The 22,915-nt window shown below is 31.8% G+C and overlaps 1 protein-coding gene and 2 long non-coding RNA genes across 5 annotated transcripts in view; all 3 read left to right on the top strand.

Annotated features, from left to right (window-relative positions):
• Nucleotides 1–1,754, top strand: part of LOC139499165 (uncharacterized) — a 32,198-nt gene extending 30,444 nt beyond the window's left edge. For all 3 annotated transcript variants that reach the window (XR_011658131.1, XR_011658130.1, XR_011658129.1), the window contains one exon: nt 1,671–1,754. This is a non-coding gene — a long non-coding RNA (uncharacterized lncRNA). The remainder of the gene's footprint in view (nt 1–1,670) is intronic.
• Nucleotides 1,755–1,768: 14 nt separating this feature from the next.
• Nucleotides 1,769–9,693, top strand: LOC139497843 (ankyrin repeat domain-containing protein 39-like). Its single transcript, XM_071286081.1, has 5 exons — nt 1,769–1,867; nt 7,999–8,097; nt 8,488–8,586; nt 9,148–9,226; nt 9,635–9,693. Exons 1-5 carry the CDS (start codon nt 1,769–1,771, stop codon nt 9,691–9,693), a joined length of 435 nt encoding a protein of 144 aa, XP_071142182.1.
• Nucleotides 9,694–11,934: 2,241 nt separating this feature from the next.
• LOC139499121 (uncharacterized) lies at nt 11,935–20,839 on the top strand. Its single transcript, XR_011658109.1, has 5 exons — nt 11,935–12,198; nt 15,137–15,258; nt 16,368–16,557; nt 18,656–18,828; nt 20,711–20,839. It is a non-coding gene; the product is annotated as an uncharacterized lncRNA (long non-coding RNA).
• Nucleotides 20,840–22,915: the final 2,076 nt, after the last annotated feature.

Raw genomic sequence — 22,915 nt, 5'->3', positions numbered from 1 at the left:
CTTAACACGCAATGGAAACAATAAGTCATCTATTGTAAAGCCTCGATCTGCCATTATTTCATCGCCTGGAAGCAAGTAATTCATGAATCCACTTTTTTCTACAATAAATTTATCACTAGCACGACCACCAAAAGCTTTGGATATGAACATAATTTGTCCATGTGGGGATATCCCTACTAAATATTTAGCTGTATTATCGGACTTGTAATTGCTGTACGTTTCACCCCTACTCCTTAAATTTGTTGGTCTCTGAATAAATGTTTCAGCACAGTCAATGATACAGGTAGTTCTGGGATAATTTTCCTTAAATGATTCGGGACAACAGTCTCTTATTACTTCTCTAGGGAGCCAAACAATCAAGGACTTTAACTTATCTGCCAACACAGGAATCCATGAATTAAATATTTTGCAAGCTAAACCACTTGATATACCAAATCTTCTGCATAGATCGTCAAAAATTAAATTTAACTTAAGTCTCATGAGCACAAGGAGTAATTGATCTGCCACCTCTAATTGAAAACTGAATGTATTAAAAGGAGTAAAACATTTCACCAGCGTGAAAAAGACTTCTTTTGTGACCCCTGTATACAATAAAGCGTCATTGTCCGTTTTTAAGTTTTGATCAGCAGACATAGTTGCTCCGTCAGATTTACTTTGAACTCCCTTTTCTTCCATTAAAACTATATTTGTTTGAGAGGATTTAGCCTGAAAATCGGTCCATTTTTCCCGTACGTGTGATCGACTTTCTGCGGTAAGAAGTCCGATTCAAGATATTGTGTACTAACAGTAGATGAAGCTTCTATAACATTAAAACTACAAATAGCCTCGGGTAATTTCTCGTACGGCGTACTTGCACCTGGCTCACTTTCTAAGGTAGTGTCCAATTCTGTTATTTCCATATCGGAATCGGAATCACCAGTTTCTAGTTTTCTCTTTTTCACTGACAATTGATGTTTTAATATTTTTCTTCTACCCGGAGTTGTCTTATTTTCATACCCCATCTTTAACTTAGGAGAAGGATTTCTATCCGTAGGTTTTCCGTCAATAAAATGTTCAGAGCATACATATATATTTTTTGGAAGATCTTTCCGATTTAAAGCTTTAATCCACTCGAGTCGTATCAATTCTTTGGATGGCATTACATGAAGTCTGTAAGGAATTAAACACGGACAATGGTCGTGCATTTCACCATGTAATTCACACATTGATTTCTTCCATAAAGTTATTTTTTTCCGATTATTGGAACAACCATGAACTGAACATGAGTTCCCACCACCCGTTTTGTATTTATTTTCACTCTCCATAACAAAACGAGTAAGAAAATAGGGGAAAACAAAATGTAAACAAAAGATCGATATTGTTGTGATTAAAGCACGTGCTTATCTATCATTAGTGCTATGGCTGCAGCATCACGTGATAGATCAATGGCAGCGCACATGATAATTAGGTCAGATCTTGAAAAATGTGTCTATACAGAAGAATATATAGTTATTACCTAATTTAACAGCAATTATGTAATACAATTTATTAAATTTAAAATTCATGTTTTACTTACAGAAACTTGCTACAGCTGCTAGTGATGGAGACATAGAAGCCTTAAAATTATGTCTACAGAATGGTGCAGACATTGATTATCAAGGTTAAATGTACTATATATGTTTTACTTACAGAAACTTCTTACAGCTGCTAGTACTGGAGGTATAGAAGCCTTAAAATTATGTCTACAGAATGGTGCAGACATTGATTAACAAGATTAAATGTTCTATCTATGTTTTACTTACAGACACTTTATAGAGCTGCTGTGGATGGAGATATAGAAGCCTTAGAATTAAGCCTACAGAATGGTGCAGACATTGATTATCAAACTGTAAGTAAAATAGTCACATTCACAACTACCTTAATTTAATACTTCATAGAAAAATCATTTTAAGATACATCATCTTATGTACAATAAAAGACACAAAACTACAAGTTACTTAAAAATAAAGTGTAGTATAACAGTGTAAAACTACAAGTAACTTCACATACAGGATATTGTACTTACTCAATATAAAACACACAAAATATTACTACAAGTTACTTCAAAACATAGCACAGTAAAACAGTATAAAACTAAAAATTACTTAAAAATAAACAGCAGTAAAACAGTATAAAACTAGAAGTTACTTCAAAATATTGAATATTGTACATAAACACACGACAACAAGTTACTTTAGAACATAACCATAACATAGAACATAACAGATTGAACATAAGTAAGGCTTAAATTAAAATATTGTTTGTTTGCCCTTTACCGACCGACCCTATCAATTCGTTCCGCCAGAAAATCTTTTATTTGTATTTACCAGCAAGATTTTATTTTATTTTATTTTTTCGTTCCTACCAAAAATCTTATATTTGTATTTCCCGCTCAAAACTTTTTTACCGGAATCCTCGGGTTTTATCTTTAACGTATAAGGTCCAGTCCGTTTGGTATCACCTGAGTGTTTGACATGAACACTTGCATTTGAAGTTTCAAAGCACTTGTTTTAAATCGATGTTGAACGCTTCCTGAAATCATGATATGACGTACGTTACTCTGTACTTAATACTTAAAAGAGCAGGGTTCATTTACAAAAAAGTTCGTTTGATACAAAATTATCAACGTGTGTACAAACTAATTTGTAAACGGACGTTGTATTCTTGTAGGGATGGCCTTTTGTGATCCGCAGATCAGGATGATTATGTTAACGATGCCGCTTTATTATTTATAATTATATCTGAAATGAACCAAAGGTGACAAAACACTGTAAAGTGGAGAATATCTGGCAGTAAAATCGCCAAGTTTTCCATACACGTCAGATCATTTATAAATGCGATGTAAAATACGTGACAATTGAGTTTTAAGTCTTGTAGCATTTTTATTGGAAAGAAAGGCAAACACGGAATTTTTAACTCTAGGGACTTTTTTTACTTGTAATGTATGTCTGCCTGGACATACCTTACCAGTACAAAGCTCTTACAGAAAACCTTTAGTAAAGCGTACAAGGTACGTAGTACAGAATATAAGTACAAGTTCAAACTCTTCAAAGTTCCAGGCATATGAACGTTGAAGATATGCGGCACAGCTCTATATTTTGATATTTGAAAACAAAATAGTAGTGCATATACATTATCTTCACATTCTACGTGATATTTTTTTCTTCAAAACTAATAGTCTCGGAAAACTTATTTGCTAAAACAAAATGGACAAGAATGACATTATGCAGATTTTGTATCTATAAAATAAAATATTATACCTACCTGCCTACCCATGACAAATAATATACCGAGCCAAATTATTTTTTTTGGGAAAAAAATAAAATATTTTACCTACCTACCTACCCTGTTTCAAAACATAGGGTCGGAAAAGGGCGAACAAACAATATTTTAATTTAGGCCTAGTTAAAAACACACAACTGCAAGTTACTTTAAAACAGAACAGGTTGCACATAAGAAATTACTTCAGAACATAACAGATTTTACACCAGCAGTATAGAACACACAACTACAAATTACTTCAGAACATAACAGGTTGCACATAAGCAGTATAAAACACAAAATTTTAAGTTACTTCAGAACATTATAGACTGTATATTAGCAGTAAAAAACACACAACTACAAATTACTTCAGAACATAACAGATTGTACACTAGCAGTATAGAACACACAACTACAAATTACTTCAGAACATGACAGATTTTACACCAGCAGGATAAAACACACAACTGCAAGTTACTTTAGAACAGAACAGATTGTACATAAATAGTATAAAACAAACAACTACATGTTACTTCAGAACATAACAGATTGTACACCAGCAGTATAGAGCACACAACAACAAATTCATCAGAACATAACAGATTGTACACCAGCAGTATAAAACACACAACTGAAAGTTACTTTAGAACAGAACAGATTGTACATAAATAGTATAAAACACACAACTGCAAGCTACTTCAGAAAATAACAGATTGTAAACCAGCAGTATAAAACACACAACTACAAGTTACTTCAGAACATAACAGATTGTACACCAAATAAAATTGTACATAAGCAGTATAAAACACACAACAAGAAGTAACTTCAGAACATAACAAATTTTTCATAAGCAGTATAAACATACAGCTTTAAGTAACTCCAAAACATAACAGAATGTACACTAGCAGTATAGAACACACAACTACAAATTACATCAGAACATAACAGATTTTACACCAGCAGTATAGAACACACAACCACATGTTACTTCATAACATAACAGATTTTACACCAGCAGTACAGAACACACAACTACAAATTACTTCAGAACATAACAGATTGTACATCAGCAGTATAGAACACACAACTACAAATTACTTCAGAACATAACAGATTTTACATCAGCAGTATAGAACACACAACTACAAATTACTTCATAACATTACAGATTGTACATCAGCAGTATAGAACACACAACCACATGTTACTTCAGAACATAACAGATTGTACATCAGCAGTATAGAACACACAACTTCAAATTACTTCAGAACATAACAGATTTTACACCAGTAGTATACAACACACAACTACAAGTTTCTTCAGAACATAACAGATTGTACACCAGCAGTTTAAAACACATAACTTCAAGATACTTCAGAACATAACAGATTCTACACCAGCAGTTTAAAACACATAACTTCAAGATACTTCAGAACATAACAGATTCTACACCAGCAGTATATAACACACAACTACAAATTACTTCAGAACATAACAGGTTTAACACCAGCAGTATATAACACACAACTGCAAGATACTTCAGAACATAACAGATTTTACACCAGCAGTATACAACACACAACTACAAATTACTTCAGAACATAACAGATTGTACACAAGCAGTATAGAACACACAACCACAAGTTACTTCAGAACATAACAGATTGTACATAAGCAGTATATGACACACAACTACTACAAATTACTTCAGAACATAACAGATTTTACACCAGCAGTATATAACACACAACTACAAATTACTTCAGAACATAACAGATTTTACACCAGCAGTATATAACACACAACTACAAATTACTTTAGAACATAACAGATTTTACATAAGCAGTATATGACACACAACTACTACAAATAACTTCAGAACATAACAGATTTTACACCAGCAGTAAACAACACACAACTACAAATTACTGCAGAACATAACAGATTTTACACGAGTAGTATAGAACACACAACTGCAAGTTACTTCAGAACATAACAGATTGTACACCAGCATTATAGAACACACAACTGCAAGATACTTCAGAACATAACAGATTTTACACCAGCAGTAAACAACACACAACTACAAATTACTTCAGAACATAACAGATTGTACACTAGCAGTAAAGGACACACAACTGCAAGATACTTCAGAACATAACAGATTTTACACCAGCAGTATATAACACACAACTTCAAATTACTTCAGAACATAACAGATTGTACACTAGCAGTATATAACACACAACTACAAATTACTTCAGAATATAACAGATTGTACACCAGCAGTATACAACACACAACTGCAAGTTACTTCAGAACATAACAGATTTTACACCAGCAGTATAGAACACACAAGTGCAAGATACTTCAGAACAACCGATTTTACACCAGCAGTAAACAACACACAACTACAAATTACTTCAGAACATAACAGATTGTACACTAGCAGTATAGGACACACAACTGCAAGATACTTCAGAACATAACAGATTTTACATCAGCAGTATATAACACACAACTACAAATTACTTCAGAACATAACAGATTGTACACTAGCAGTATATAACACACAACTACAAATTACTTCAGAACATAACAGATTGTACACCAGCAGTATACAACACACAACTACAAATTACTTCAGAACATAACAGATTGTACACTAGCAGTATGGAACACATAACTACAAATTACTTGAGAACATAACAGATTTTACACCAGCAGTATAGAACACACAACTACAAATTACTTCAGAACATAACAGATTTTACATCAGCAGTATAGAACGCACAACCACAATTTCTTCAGAACCTAACAGATTGTACACCAGCATTATAGAACTCACAACTACAAATTACTTCAGAACAAAACAGATTGTACACCAACAGTATTAAATACACAACTGTAAGTTACTTCAGAACATAACAGATTGTACAACAGCAGGATAAAACACACAACTGCAAGTTACTTCAGAACATAACAGATTTTACACCAGCAGTATAGAACACACAACTACAAGTTACCTCAGAACCTAACAGATTGTTCACTAGCAGCATATAACACACAACTACAAGTTACCTCAGAACCTAACAGATTGTTCACTAGCAGTATAAAACACACAACTGCAAGATACCTCAGAACCTAACAGATTTTACACCAGCAGTATAGAACACACAACTACAAATTACTTCAGAACATAACAGATTTTACACCAGCAGTATAGAACACACAACTACAAATTACTTCAGCACATAACAGATTTTACACCAGCAGTATAGAACACACAACTAGAAATTACTTCAGAACATAACAGATTGTACACCAGCAGTATTAAATACACAACTGCGAGTTACTTCAGAACATAACAGATTGTACACCAGCAGTATACAACACACAACTACAAATTACTTCAGAACATCACAGATTGTACACCAGCAGTATAGAACACACAACTAGAAATTACTTCAGAACATAACAGATTGTTCACTAGCAGTAAAGAACACACAACTAGAAATTACTTCAGAACATAACATATTGTACATCAGCAGGATAGAACACACAACTGCAAGTTACTTCAGAACATAACAGATTGTACACCAGCAGTATATAACACACAACTACAAATTACTTCAGAACATAACAGATTGTACAACAGCAGTATAAAACACACAACTACAAGTTGCTTCAGAACATAACATTGTACATAAGCAGTATAAAACACACAACAAGAAGTTACCTCAGAACATACCAAATTTTACATAAGCAGTATAAACATACAGCTTCAAGTTACTCCAGAACATAACATATTGTACATGAGCAGTACAAAACACACAACTGCAAGTTACTTCAGAACATAACAGATTGTACATGTGTAGTATAAAACACATAACTACATTTTACTTCAGAACATAATATAAAAATATATCTGTATGGAAACTGATATTTATATCAATATACTGAATTTGATATTAAATCAAAATCTGTTTTTAATTTAACAGTTTTAGTGAGAGAAAAAAAATGCATAAAGGTATTTTTTTTTAATAATTGTTTTTGTTTGTTTAGAATTATAGTTGATAAAGTTCTTACTTTGAATATTTACAAGAACATTTTTTACACCAAGGTTTTACAGTGGGTGTAACACAAATATCACACATGTATGTTATTGCTTCACTTTGACCACATTCCTTCATCTATTCAAAATTATGTTGTTAATTAGACAGGTTTAATGGACAACAAATATTTGTAAGAATTATATAAAGTGGGGTCTCATTTTGTTCGTCTCCTCGTGCTAAATCAGGAAATGTAACTTTTTTTCATATTTCTTTGAAAAAGTTACTTTTTAAAAAATTGATCATTATCCTGAATCATGTTAATAAGATAGATTTAATAATATATCAACAAATACTTCCTAGGATTATATAAAGTGAGATGTTATTTTACTCAAAGAGTTGTAATGAATCCATTGATGTAAATATTTTATTCATTTAAAAAAAAAAAAAAAAAAAAAAATTAACATGACAGTTCTGATGGAAGTTTGACATCTCACAAAAAAACATGTTGTTTATTTATTGTTTATGTACAATATAAATACAAGTGTGACTGGTCATTTTATTCAGTTTTGACCACTGATTCATGTGATATATATTTTGTTTATATTTATTACACAACATTGTCCAGTTTATCAGACAAGTTTTGATGTCAGTTGTATTATTCCAGGAGGATGGATGGACAGCATTAATGAGGGCTGCCTGGAATGGACACCTGGAGATCTGTAGACTCCTCATTGATAGAGGATGTAAGATCGACATCACAAATGTATGTTATCTACTAAGTCTGATCACATTACTATTAATATACCCAAAATCATGTTGTTAATTAGACAGGTTTAATGAACAAATATTTGTAAGAATCATATAAAGTGGGGTCTCATTTTACTTGTTTTGTTCTACTGAATCAATTTATATAATTATTTCACACATTTCTTGAAAAAATTTTTTTTTTTAAGATATCAGGTTTAATGGAAGATTTAACATTTCACAACAAAACATGTTTATTTATTGTGTATGTACAATATAAATACAAGTGTGACTAGTCATTTTATTCAGTTTTGACCACTAATTCATGTGATATATATTTTGTTTATATTTATTACACAACATTGTCCAGTTTATGAGACAAGTTTTGATGTCAGTTGTATTATTCCAGAGAGGTGGACAGACAGCATTAATGTGGGCTGCCTGGAATGGACACCTGGAGATCTGTAGACTGCTCATTGATAGAGGATGTAAGATCGACATCACAGAAGTATGTTATCTACTTAGTCTGATCACATTACTATTAATCTACACAAAATCATGTTGTTAATTAGACAGGTTTAATGAACAAATAGTTGTAATAATTATATAAAGTTGGGTCTCATTTTACTCATATTATTGTTCTGAATCAGAAAATATTACTCCTTTTCATGTTTCTTTAAAAAAATTATTTTATTAAGATGAATGATGATACTGAATCTACACTTAATCCTGTTGTTAATTAGACAGTTTTAACGAAACAAATATTTGTAAGAATCATATAAAGTGGGGTCTTATTTTACTTGTTTTGTTTTACTGAATCCATTGATATAATTATTTTACACATTTCTTGAAAAAAATATTGTTTTAGGATATCAGGTTTAAAGGAAGTTTTGACATTTCACAACAGAACATGTTTATTTATTGTTTATGTATAATATAAATACAAGTGTGACTGGTTATTGTATTCAGTTTTGACCACTGGTTCATGTGATATATATTTTGTTTATATTTATTACACAACATTGTCCAGTTTATCAGACAAGTTTTGATGTCAGTTGTATTATTCCAGGTTTATGGATTGACAGCATTAATGTGGGCTGCCACGTATGGACACCTGGAGATCTGTAGACTCCTCATTGATACAGGAAGTAAGATCGACATCACAAATGTATGTTATCTACTAAGTCTGATCACATTACTATTAATATACACAAAATCATGTTGTTAATTAGACAGGTTTAATGAACAAATATTTGTAAGAATCATATAAAGTGGGGTCTCATTTTACTTGTTTTGTTCTACTGAATCAATTTATATAATTATTTCACACATTTCTTGATTTTTTTTTTTTTTAAGATATCAGGTTTAAAGGAAGTTTTGACATTTCACAACAAAACATGTTTATTTAGTGTTTATATACAATATAAATACAAGTGTTACTGGTCATTTTATTCAGTTTTGACCACTGATTCATGTGATATATATTTTGTTTATATTTATTACACAACATTGTCCAGTTTATCAGACAAGTTTTGATGTCAGTTGTATTATTCCAGGGTCAAGGATGGACAGCATTAATGGAGGCTGCCAGGTTTGGACACCTGGAGATCTGTAGACTCCTCATTGAAAGAGGATGTAAGATCGACATCACAAATGTATGTTATCTACTTAGTCTGATCACATTACTATTAATCTACACAAAATCATGTTGTTAATTAGACAGGTTTAATGAACAAATATTTGTAATAATTATATAAAGTGGGGTCTCATTTTACTCATATTATTGTTCTGAAGCAGAAAATATTTCTCCCTTTCATGTTTCTTAAAAAAAATATTTTATTAGAATGAATAATTATACTGAATCTACGCTAACTCCTGTTGTTAATCAGACAGTTTTAACGAACAAATATTTGTAAGAATCATAAAAAGTGGGGTCTCATTTTACTTGTTTTGTTCTACTGAATCCATTGATATAATTATTTCACAAATTTCTTTAAAAAAATATTTTTGTAAGATATCAGGTTTAATGGAAGTTTTGACATTTCACAACAAAACATGTTTATTTAATGTTTATGTACAATATAAATACAAGTGTGACTGGTCATTTTATTCAGTTTTGACCACTGAATCAGAAAATATAACTCCTTTTCATGTTTCTTTAAAAAAAATATTTTATTAAAATGAATGATTATACTGAATCTACATTAATTCCTGTTGTTAATTAGACAGGTTTAATGAACAAATATGTGTAAGAATCATATAAAGTGGGGTCTCATTTTGCTTGTTTTGTTCTACTGAATCCATTGATATAATTATTTCACACATTTCTCGAACAAAATATTTTTTTAAGATATCAGGTTTAATGGAAGTTTTGACTTTTTACAACAAACCATGTTAATTTATTGTTTTTATACAATATAAATACAAGTGTGACTGGTTATTTTATTCAGTTTTGACCACTGATTCACAGGCAAAATTGCAACGCATGTTTACCAGGTGTTTTTGAAAACGTATTGTAAACATGCGTTTCACCATATGTTTACCATGTGTTTTGAGTAACAGGTGGTAAACATGTGTTTGAAACCATGCGTTTCCCATACGTTTGAAAAACATGTGGTAAACATGCGTTGATGAACGCATGTGAAACACATGTTTACAAAACACATGAAAAACATAGGTTTGACCATATGTTTACCATATGTTTTAAGAAACACCTGGTAAACATGTGTTTGAAAACATGTGGTTTATATATGTTTGGAAAAACACCTGGTAAACGCATGTTTTGAGTAACACCTGGTAAACATATGTTTAAAAACAGGTTGTTAACGTATGTTTTGAGTAATACCCTATAAACATATTGATGTTTAAAAACATATGTTTTCATATTTTATATTACTTAAATGAAGGGGGAAAGCATTAAACTTCGAAACGAGGAGGTATGATTATTTTTTTCTGACTCAGAAAGTTTTTTTTTGCATACAGTGTGCACAAATTTAATTAGTTTTTCGACGCTATCAATAAAATTATTTTGTCAAAATTAAACACTATAAGGTATGTGGGAAATCCACATTCAGAATAATATTTTTGTCTTCGCTTGACCAGAATATATTTTTTTCATCAAATTGGGGGTCAGATTATTTTTTTTAAACACCCCCCCCCCCCCCCTTTTTGAAGTTAAATGGTCTTCCCTTAGTAAGTGTCAGATTGTCTGAGGTAGTTTCTGTCTTGTTCGATTGAGGCTCTTTAGAATTAGTGGAAAGAAGCATTTTATCATGTTAAAATCATGACAAACAATAGTCACTAAATTATGTTCCTCTAATCTGTCAAAGCATGCTACTAGAACAGTTGTAACTCTTGGGAATATAAACGTCCTTCTCAATTTCTCTTTTCTATACAACTCGACCAACTCAAACACTGTCACTATAAAAAAAAATGTATGACAACTAATTTTATCAAACTACTATACCACTTGAAAGAAAAAAGAAATGTAACAAACTAATTGAATAAAAATAAATACAAGGTTATGGATATGGGTCCTTTATATCTTTAAATTTCAGACCATTAACATTTTCTCTGTTTCTTCATTTATAATGTGTCCTTTACTTTCAATAATTCTCAATATTCAGTCTAATTATAATTTAGAAGTTTAGCTCCATGATTTTCAAATGTTCTTTATTCTATTTTTTGCATTTTTACTCTCCTCTTTCCTTTCTTTATTTTTTTCTCTCATTATTTTGCATTTTAATTCGTCCATCATTCTTTATTCTTTCCTCCCGAAACGGTTTCCAGACCCTCACTTTAGCAAATATACGAGAGTACGCAAACCCGGAATTCTCACCGTTACCATTTTGTATACTATGACGCAATACCAACGCTCACGAGCTGCGGATGGAGGTTTCAATTTTATAAAACTAACTGCAAAAATGGACAGTGTCAGAGATATATGGTATAAACAACTCTGGTTGTTCAAACTGATGGTCAAACCGATAAACATGTAAATGGAAATAGATAACTTGTAGATTCACTGGAAGAAACCAGGGAACGATGGAAATGAAAGTCAACGCAACGAAAGTGTTTTTGTTTTGATTGGTGACTTGCCACTTGGAAAGCACAAAGAAAGGTAAAAACAATTTATCATTCACATTTTTTAAAATGGATAAGCAGAAAGATGTAAGCATTAAATTCTCTCTGTGTCGACCATATACCGCCACACCATGCACATCGTCCATAGTCCATACTCTGTAAATAATTTAAGACATCTTCCATACTTCATGTACTTCAACTTTCAGTTCCATTGAGCATGTTGAGTTTATATCATAAAATATAATAATACAACACTATCCGACATATGAATGGTATGTTTGTATCTGGGAAAGGGGGGGGGGGGGGGGGGGTGGGGGGGGGTACTTCCAATATTACTTTTATGGAAATACACCACTAATTCATGGTCCCATTGCTTTCTATGTTAAATTCCTCCGTTTCAAGCAGGCACACCTCTTTTATTTTAAGTTCAAATAAAGTGGCAATCATTGCATTTCAAAGCAACACTTTATGGTGTCTTGTACTGAAAAAATCAACATACCTTACATTGCATAAAAGAAAGAACTGGTTCCCGGAACTTCAGATGTACCAAAACTGGTACTTCAGATCTGACAAACAGACAAAATGTACCCTCTTTTTAAAATTTGGTGCAGTTTTTTTACTATTCAAAATTAAAAGTCCAAAAGTGTTCTACAATGATCACCAGTCCTTCAGCTTTCATTTGATACCAAAAATACCTAAATATTCTACATATTTTGAAAGTTACACTCATGCGTAGGAACTATTTTGTGTTAAATATGTACTACTTTCTGGTATGTGCTTTCTGGCCGGGCCTGAATTAGTGGTGTTACACCTATAACAGAACCAAACTTGCTATATTGACTTGAGCATTACTTTATTTCATTCTATGATCTATTTCAAGCAATAAAAAAGATATAAAGCCTTAGTCCAAATACTATTTTATTAATTTAAAGCTCAAATTGGACTGGTAGTAACATATGGGTTATTCAAAGAAAACTGCATATGTATATTACCATTGGCCAATATATTTTTTCTATTCTCAATATCATTGTTTTATTTATTAATTTCTATTAGGAAAGCTATGTGCTTACTAATAGTCATATTTTTATCAGAGGTTCTTCATTAAATAACAATACATTAGTCCAAACTTAAGACATAAATGAGAAATTATCCCCCCTTTTTTCTTGAAATTGAAAAAAGGCTTTTTTTTTGCATGAAATATAATTCTGTGGTAAAACATAGATTAATAAGAGCAATTTATATATCCCTCAGCTAGATAACTTGCTAAACTGGTCCAAAATTACATGTACAGTGAGATTTAAGAATTCTTATATGAGTATATACCATTTGCCTAGATTGTAAAAGGCTACCATAAGAAAAACAAAAAAACTTGAAAAATCATGAGATTATTTTGACCAAGAGCTATTTTGTTCCATAAACAAGTCATAAAATACATGTTTTATTGATTTGAATCAGAAAAAATGCAAAAATGAGAACTTGGAGTCAAGTCTTAACTGCATGCATGTTGTATGACCATAAAAGGCTAACATAATTTGAGTATGCCAATTTAAGAGCTTAAATTTCCCATAAGCAGGACGGTTGACCCAAAAAAGATGATTAGACATGATTACTAACATCCTATTTGACTTATTTTCATTGGAATAGGTACAACTTCTAAAAATTGGATTTCTGGTGATTCTCTGTAATAGGAAGTACACCACTAATTCATGGTCCCATTGCTTTCTATGTTAAATTCCTCCGTTTCAAGCAGGCACACCTCTTTTATTTTAAGTTCAAATAAAGTGGCAATCATTGCATTTCAAAGCAACACTTTATGGTGTCTTGTACTGAAAAAATCAACATACCTTACATTGCATATAAGAAAGAACTGGTTCCCGGAACTTCAGATGTACCAAAACTGGTACTTCAGATCTGACAAACAGACAAAATGTACCCTCTTTTTAAAATTTGGTGCAGTTTTTTTACTATTCAAAATTAAAAGTCCAAAAGTGTTCTACAATGATCACCAGTCCTTCAGCTTTCATTTGATACCAAAAATACCTAAATATTCTACATATTTTGAAAGTTACACTCATGCGTAGGAACTATTTTGTGTTAAATATGTACTTCTTTCTGGTATGTGCTTTCTGGCCGGGCCTGAATTAGTGGTGTTACACCTTATATTACAAATATGCCAAAAATCAAGGTCGCTGTTTCATGCCCTGCTGGTTAGAATAGGGTACCGGTCCCTTTTTTATGTTCAGTTCAGTTCAGTTCAGTTTCTTGTATATTCCTCCATTAAATGTGGAGCACTACCCAAAGGGTATAGTTTGAGCAACTATTTACACCTTAAAACATAGGGAAACAAATAATATATTATATACAGATGACTGAATTTGGTTATAATGATCACTAAATAATAGATATCATAATTAATTCATAGGATTGTCATCATAAAGTTTTTTAAAAATATATAATAATTTATATGTGCTAGGGTGTAGGAAAATGATAAAAAACAACAACTGCATATACAATGATACATGTATTTACAAGAATTAAAATGGTCAAAAGTTTAAAATTACTTATAATCATAGCTGAGAGTGCTATACATATATCAGGAATAATAATGAAAATTTCCTGTAAGACTTATGTAAAGTGATTATGACCTTCTTGTGAGAACAGGCTTTTTGTAATCAAAGTATTTGTCTTCTAGGGGGGTTGGAGGGGTCCTGATTGCAAAACCCGGGGCATAAAAACATGAAATCCAGAGGGGTGGGTCTTTTCGTCACCCAAAACACCACCAAACACCCTGAAAACCATTGACCACCTTTTGTCAATCATACATGCACAGAGTTTGGAATACACAGTCACTGTTTGATTTTATATGATTTTAGTATATGTAAAAACTTAATCATTCCAAGTAAATAAGTAATAGGTCAACTGTTTTGTGTGTAGTGAATGCCAAGTTTCACATAACTTTTATCTCATTTTCACAGCTGGTTGAATTGGTCAACAGTGGCAGATCCAGAAATGTTAATAAAAGTGGGGGGTTGCACTGACTGCCAAACTGGGGCCTTCTCCAGTCATGCGTGATGATGCTTCAATAACTCCTTTAAAGGTAATTTAAATATGTCGGTTAAAAGCTCATTAGAGCTTTTGTTTGTCGATGTTTTATATACCATGCCGACTCTAAATAAAGCTTATTTATTATTATTTTTTTATTTATTTATTATTATTTATAAATAAAAAAATAAGATTTCAATCCTACATGTGTCTTACAGATCACTCTAAAGTGGGTATTCTTTTCTGAAATGGTTTCTAATTTTAATACCCGTATCCTACATGTATCTGCTTGTTTGACACATGAATTAAAACTCACTCATAATTTTATATAAGACATACATGTAGCAATCAATATCCAATACCAAAAGAAATATCACTAAATGCATGAAGCCAGACACAAAAGATTGTTTATTAACGGTGTACAAAATAAATATACAAGTCACTTTATAAAAGGGGGATGCTGTTATTATACTATTTTTTTTCATGTCATTTTCATTGTGAAAAGGCAGATAATTAATCATGTGGCTGTAATTCTATAGAAATTAAAAAATTTGGGCACTAGATGATTTGATAGACATGTACATGTAAATCATTTAATGTATAGATATTCCCCATTTCCATTCTCAATTTTAATATCTATAGGTGTATTAAAGTCAGAACTGACACGAATACAGCACAAAATCGTGATACATACATGTATATACTTGCTGTTTGATGTGAGCCAAGGCTCTGCATTGCTCTGTGTTAAAGGCCGTACCTTGACCTATAATTTACATTTATAAATTGTTATTTTGATGGAGAGTTGTCTCATTGGCACTCATACCACATCTTCATATAACTTAAAATTTCAAATTCCTTAATCATGTTAATACATGTACATGTATTATGTTTTTTGCCTAAAGATTGACATTAATTGACAAATCAGAGATGCAATATAACCAGTTCATTCATTAACATGTCGTATTGATCATATTGATTTGAAATGATGCAGAAGAACATTAAAATAATTGATGAAATGCTTTTTATAAAGTCATATTTTTTAGGGCAAATCTGCTAGTCTTATTTTGAAATGTCAAAGTGAGGCTATTTTGCCAGTTACATGTATCATAAAATATAACTTCCTTTTATCATGTTTATGCATTCAAACATGTTTCTTTTTAATAGCATTTTTAATGAAAGTACATGCACTAAAAGAAGTAGTGGAAAATAATCAACAAAACAGAAGTCATTAGAGGCAATGCTTTCTATATTTATACATGTATCTAGACTAGTAGTGGATTTGAAAAGTGCTGTATTGATTCATGTGCAAATAAGGAGCAGCAGCCAATGAAACATTGCAAATGTGTGATCAGAGGTATGTAATGAAAGTTATGTTTAAGTTGTTTAAATATTTTTTTTGTTTTCAGACTCGGGGACGACATCAAAAGTTCAATGTAGGATAAAAAACATACTTCACAAAGTGTTTTCACTGACACCCGCACCCCCCCCCCCCCCCTCTTAACTTAATTTGGGAAAAATTGATTTACCAATAGGGATATATGTAAATATCGATTTTAGATATACAAAACTTGCAGAATTTTAACCCCCCACCCCCAAACTATTTGATTTAAATTTTTTATCCTACATCGATCTTTTGATGTCGTCCCTTACATGTACAATGTACGTACATGTACAAGTAAATGTTGAGGACATACATGTAGAGGTGATATTTTTTATTCTTCATTTCTTGGGTTAGTTTGAAAATTAACCATGTTAGCAGTAACCTATTTTTTAAATTGGAAGCTCTCTTTACAATCAAGTATAGAAATCTTTGAAATTTAAACACAAGGTTAATGACCATAAAAGGAAGGTTGGATTGATTTTGGGAGTTTTGGTCCCAACAGTTTAGGAATTAGGGGCCAAAAAGGGCCCATATAAGCACTTTTCTTATTTTTCGCACAATAACTTTAGTATAAGTCAACAGAAATCTATGAAATTTCTATGAACATAAGGTTTAGGACCCCAAAAGGAAGGTTAGGATTGATTTTGGGAGTTTTGGAATAAGGGGCCAAAAAAAAGGTCCCAAATAAGCATTTTTCTTGGTTTTTGCACACTAACTTTAGCATTAGTAAGTTGAAATCTATAAAATTTTAACACAAGGTTTATGACCACAAAAGAAAGGTTGGGATTGATTTTGGGAGTTTTGGTCCCTACAGTTTAGGAATAAGGATCCGAAAGGGTCCAAATGAAACTTTGTTTGATTTCATAAAAAAATGAATTATTGGGGTTCTTTGATATGCCAAATCTAACCGTTTATTTAGATTCTGAATTTTTGGTCCTGTTTTCAAATTGGTCTACATCAAGGTCCAAAAGGTCCAAAATTAAACTTAGTTTGATTTTAACAAAAAATGATTTCTTTGGGTTCTTTGATATGCTAAATCTTAACGTGTACTTAGATTTTTGATTATGGGCCAAGTTTTCAAGTTTCAGATCGGGGTCCAAAATTAAACTTCGTTTGATTTTTACAAAGATTGAATATATGGGGTTCGTCAATATGCTGAATCTAACCATGTATTTAGATATTTAATATTTAGGCCCTGGTTATCAAATTGGTTCACATTGAGGTCTCCTGGTGTAGTGGTTAGTGCATCGGACTACTAACACAAAGGTTCCTGGTTCGATTCCCGTTTGGGACGAAAATTTCAGGAACTCAATTTTCGGCTCTCCCTTGACACCATCTGCGAGTATGGTCTTGAGGAAACGATGAAAGTCCGTCGGAAGGGGATGATAAATGGCTGACCTGTGATAAGAGAGAGCCATATATCTCTTGCATTTTAAAGACACCCTTGTAGATTTCGAAAAAGAGTAGGCTAATGCCGCTACAAGGCAGCACTCGCACCTGCAAAGTGGAAAGGGATTAATATAAGTTGCAAAACTTGTTTCCCAATCCACTCTAAATAAATATGTTTAAACTAAACTAAAGGGTCTAAAATTGAACATTATTTGATTTCATTTAATTTCATCAAAAATTGAATTCTTGGGGTTCTATGATATGCTGAATCTAACCATGTAACCATGTAACATTGTTACTTGGATGGAGAGTTGTCTCATTGGCACTCACACCACATCTTCCTATATCTATTTAGATTTTGGATATTGGACCATGAAAGATAAATGTCCAATTTAAAATTTTTAAGTTTTTAAGTTTAAGTTCTTAGACCACATGTACATTTATTCTGTGTCAGAAACCTATGTTGTGTCAACTATTTAATCACAATCCAAATTCAGAGCTGTGTCAAGCTTAAATGTTGTGTCATACTTGCTCCACATGTTCAGGGTTTGACCTCTGCTATCTTATAAAGCTGTGCACTGCGGAGCATCTGGTTTACTAAACATAGGTACATAAGATGGGTATATAATCCTTAAATCAGTAAATTGTAATAAAATCAATATTTTAATTGTTTTAATTTCAGAGGTCATTTTTACACAAAAACAAGCTAATATATGGCAATGGGCCTGATGAAGTTGAGTTTTTTTGGACTTTTGTTGGGAGAAATGGAACATATACAAGTGAAAAAAAGTAAAGAAAAGAGGAAAATATTACAGACACAGTACATGGACACCAGCATGAGAAAGTTAAGACAAGGTATTATGTTATATAGAATATATATATATTTATGAATGTTTTATTAACTTGTGACCTCAACCAATCAAATTATATCACTACTAAATGAAGTGGGTGGTAAACAGGAATTTCCTTGACCGAATTCACATGTAAACATTAAAAAATAACATAGAAAATATGATAAACAAATTCAAATTGCCACCTTAGCAATTCAGCAAAACTATCGATAAAAAAGTGTCACAATGCCATCATTGCACTTCGACTGAATCAAAATTTGCGATACTGCGTTAACCCATTTCACATCTGCATGTCATTCATGGTGCAGAATCCTGCATGTGGGATTACAATGTTACTTTTGAATTTCTTTGCCCTCAACAACAAAAAAGTAGTAAAATTTAAAACATAATTATTTTGCAATTTGGATTATTAGGAAGTTTATAAATTAGTTAGACAAAACACATTAACATGTATCTTTATGCTTTAAAAATGACATGTAAAGTATATCAAACAATTAAAACTAGAGAAAGGTGACAGTTGAGGATGCAAACAGAAATTGTTTCCTTTAATATTAGTTATAATGAGTTATTTGAGAAGAGAAAAAAATCACTGTTTAAATAAGTATTCTGATATATATGTGATTTTCAATGGTTTTAACTTTTTAGTTCCCTTTCTGTGGTCTGTCCATCCAGTTTTCCACAATTTTTTATGCCCCTTTTATATGTATGGGCATTTTGTATCTCGGTTTGTGCATTGGTTTCTCTGTCTGTCTTTCTTCAGGTTAAAATTTTTGGTCAAAGTAGTTTTTGATGAAGTTGAAGTCCAATGATATGATCTGTCTAAATTTTAATGCCAATATAGAGTTTTGTTCCCAATTTCATGGTCACTGAACAAAGAAAATGATAGTGCAAGTGGGGCATCCATGAACTAGTCTATGGACACATTCTTGTTTCTTCATGCTTGAAGATATTGATATGATATTGTTTTATCATGACAAGTAACAGATCCAGTTTAATTTTTTTTCTGGTCTTATGATTTTGAGCATAATAATGGTCCTTGGTCTTACAAAATTCACTTAATAAATTAGTTTTCAACACTTTGATTTGATATTTGTTATATAGTTTACACATGTTACACCATGACAAGTTATACTGTGGATTCATTTATTTTCCTGGGTACCAATTTTCGTGGATTGAGGAAAACTTACATGTTCTTGGATATTTAATTTCGTGGTTTTGCTGAAGTCTGCATACAAGCCATAGGAAAAATTGTCATTCAATGTCCTGGTTCAACTGTTCACACGAAATCTGCAAAAATTGCTATCCAACGAATAAAAATGATTCCACAGTAGATAAAGTTAGAAATTTGTTCCAATACAATGAAATTTAACTGGTAGGGGACTATATTATAAGTTATATGGTTTGCTACTGACCCCTACAGATCCATAGAGGGTTAGTAAATCCATAGGGGGTGAGGCCGAATTTTATTCACCCTCTATGGATCTGTAGGGGGTCAGTAGTTAACCATATAACGAATTTACCGGACACCAGACTTTTTCTGCTGCGTTCTGTTGAAAAAATTAACAAAGAAACACATCATTAATACTAATAGATGACGTCACCATTAACGTGTCATGAACCTCTTATGAAACTTACTAAAACCAAACGGTCTCATAGGGGGTCGCCACGTGACGGCGTTTAACCAATCACAACGTGATAATTCAGCTGTGGTCCGAAAAATTGAAATGCAATACTGACAGAATGCTTGTAAATATACAGATGATCATGTATCACTGTAAGTAATAATAATATTAACCTTAATTTGATTATTTTGCTTGTTTTAAAATCAAGATATATTGATAGTTAGTTGCTGTTATTATAAAATTTGCATCTTGCGTTTATTTCAGAATCTGCCATGGAAAGAAACTGTTAAAAGAAGAAAAAAAAAGATGAAGAAATAGACTTTAACTTGTGTTACATATATGTACATTTTATTATACTATTAACAAATTTTTAAAATATATTCTGTTACCAAAGATGAGAATTTATTATCAATCATGTCATTTTAAGAAAACATGCATGTATAGAAATTGATTTAATTTTAAGCTGATAGGATGGTTAAGGGGTTCTCATCTTAATGATACAATTTGTAAGCGTTCCTAAAAATCCTTAAAAAAACCATGTCAAAGTGCAAACTGTAAAGCTGTAGATTCTTTATTGATTAAAACATCTGCATTCAGACGAAATGCTCATATGATGCAATAGAATTGGTACCATGAAAGTTTTATTTCAAATGAATAATTCACATGATGACATGTTTTGTTCGTATATTCTACATGTTATTAGAACCCCACAGTTATTCTGAAATTGATTGCCTTGAGTGCAAGAGGTTATTAAGGGTTCAAACAGGGACCGAGTCAATGCAAAGACTTGAAAACTGGTATAAGCTGCTTTGCTTGGCAAAAAACATTAAGAAGTAAGAGCAGACTGAATCAACACATAGTCAGAATTTTGTGTTCAGATAGGGAGACATATCTTCCTGCAAACTGTTACTTTGTGAGTTAGGGTGTCAGTCTTATACAAATTAGGGTTGGAGCTCATTTCTGATTATCATGATCTCATAGCCTGAATATGCATATGACCTGCAACTGGAAGTAAAGCAACCATCATCCAAACATTATGTTTACCATACGGTTTATGATCATCTGTTAACCATATGTTCTCAAACATATGGTTACCATGAACATGCGTTTATCATGTGTTTTCAAACACAAGTTTCACATAAACATCCGTTTACCATGTGTTTCCAAACGCATGTTTTCCATAAACGCATGTAAACAATACGTTCTCCAAACATGCGTTTAACGTACGGTGCTTTAAACATGCGTTTCTGACATGTTTTGAAACGTAGGGTAAATTCCTGGTAAACATGCGTTTAAATGCGTTGCAATTTTGCCTGTGTTCATGTGATATATATTTTGTTTATATTTATTACACAAAATTGTCCAGTTTATCAGACAAGTGTTAATGTCAGTTGTAGGATATGTTGTATATTTTTGATATTGATTACAAAGTATTGTCCATTATAGTTACATGTTATTTGGTTATATTATAGATCAATGGATACACAGCTTTACATTGGGCTGCTGAGTGGGGACATCTACAGACCACACAATATCTGGTAGAACAAGGAGGTGCCAGTCCCTTGGTAAAAACACATGAGGTAATATTTTATAGTATATGCCCCGTGTTCAACTATTATGTAATGAATCACTAAAATGATGTATAACATATGGTTGGTCAAATGGATTTTTTAAAGGCTATAGTCAAAAGTCAAATGATTATTTAAATTTGACTTAACATATAAAAATGTTTTATAGATTTGGATGGTTAAATTTTACTATAAAACACATGAACATAATATTTTTACCAAAATCTCCCAACATCTAATGCTTTTAATTAGACCACTTGCACATTTTGGGTGATTAGTTGTACCAGAAATGTTTATTTTTATTCAAAAATGTGTATGGATAAACAATAAGATTGGACTAAAACCAGTTTAAATAAACTGTCAAACAACAATCTGTTGTCTTGACAATTATAACAAAATTATTAATTGGTATCAAAATATTCTAAGCAATGCGTTCATCGTGTGTTTAATGTTTAAACAGTTGCAAACAAAGACTCGAGGTGGGAAATGACAGATAATTTTTTGAATCAAGAAATTAACTAGACAGTATTTATATGATTCAAAAGAGGGGAAATAAAAATTGGCTATTTATTTCATATTATTGGCAGTTTCAAAATATTTAGTTCAATTATTTGAAATAGATACTCATATGACAACTGGAAATTTCTTCAAATTCCTGTTTTCATATTTGTTAATTTCCTTATTTATACAATATCAATGTAAACACTAAAAACCATGAAATACTGTAAAATAACAATATACAGATATAGGAGGGTGTGGATTCAGTATTCATGTATAAGTAGGGTGTGGATTGGGAACAGATATAGGACAGTGTGGATGGGGTATACATATATAGGTGAGTGTGGATAGGGTATACAGACATAGGAGATGGTGGATAGGGTAAACAGATATAGGAGGGTGT

This window comes from Mytilus edulis, chromosome 12, assembly GCF_963676685.1.
Source record: "Mytilus edulis chromosome 12, xbMytEdul2.2, whole genome shotgun sequence".
NCBI lineage: Eukaryota > Metazoa > Mollusca > Bivalvia > Mytilida > Mytilidae > Mytilus > Mytilus edulis.
This window is presented reverse-complemented; position numbering and strand designations above follow the sequence as displayed.

Excerpts from the sequence above, each read along its gene's own strand:
- LOC139497843 (XM_071286081.1), top strand. The coding sequence starts at position 1,769 with ATGTTTTACTTACAGACACTTTATAGAGCTGCTGTGGATGGAGATATA. Across the intron at positions 8,098-8,487 it reads GTAAGATCGACATCACAAAT|AGAGGTGGACAGACAGCATT; the intron begins GTATGTTATCTA and ends GTATTATTCCAG. Across the intron at positions 9,227-9,634 it reads ACTCCTCATTGATACAGGAA|GGTCAAGGATGGACAGCATT; the intron begins GTAAGATCGACA and ends GTATTATTCCAG.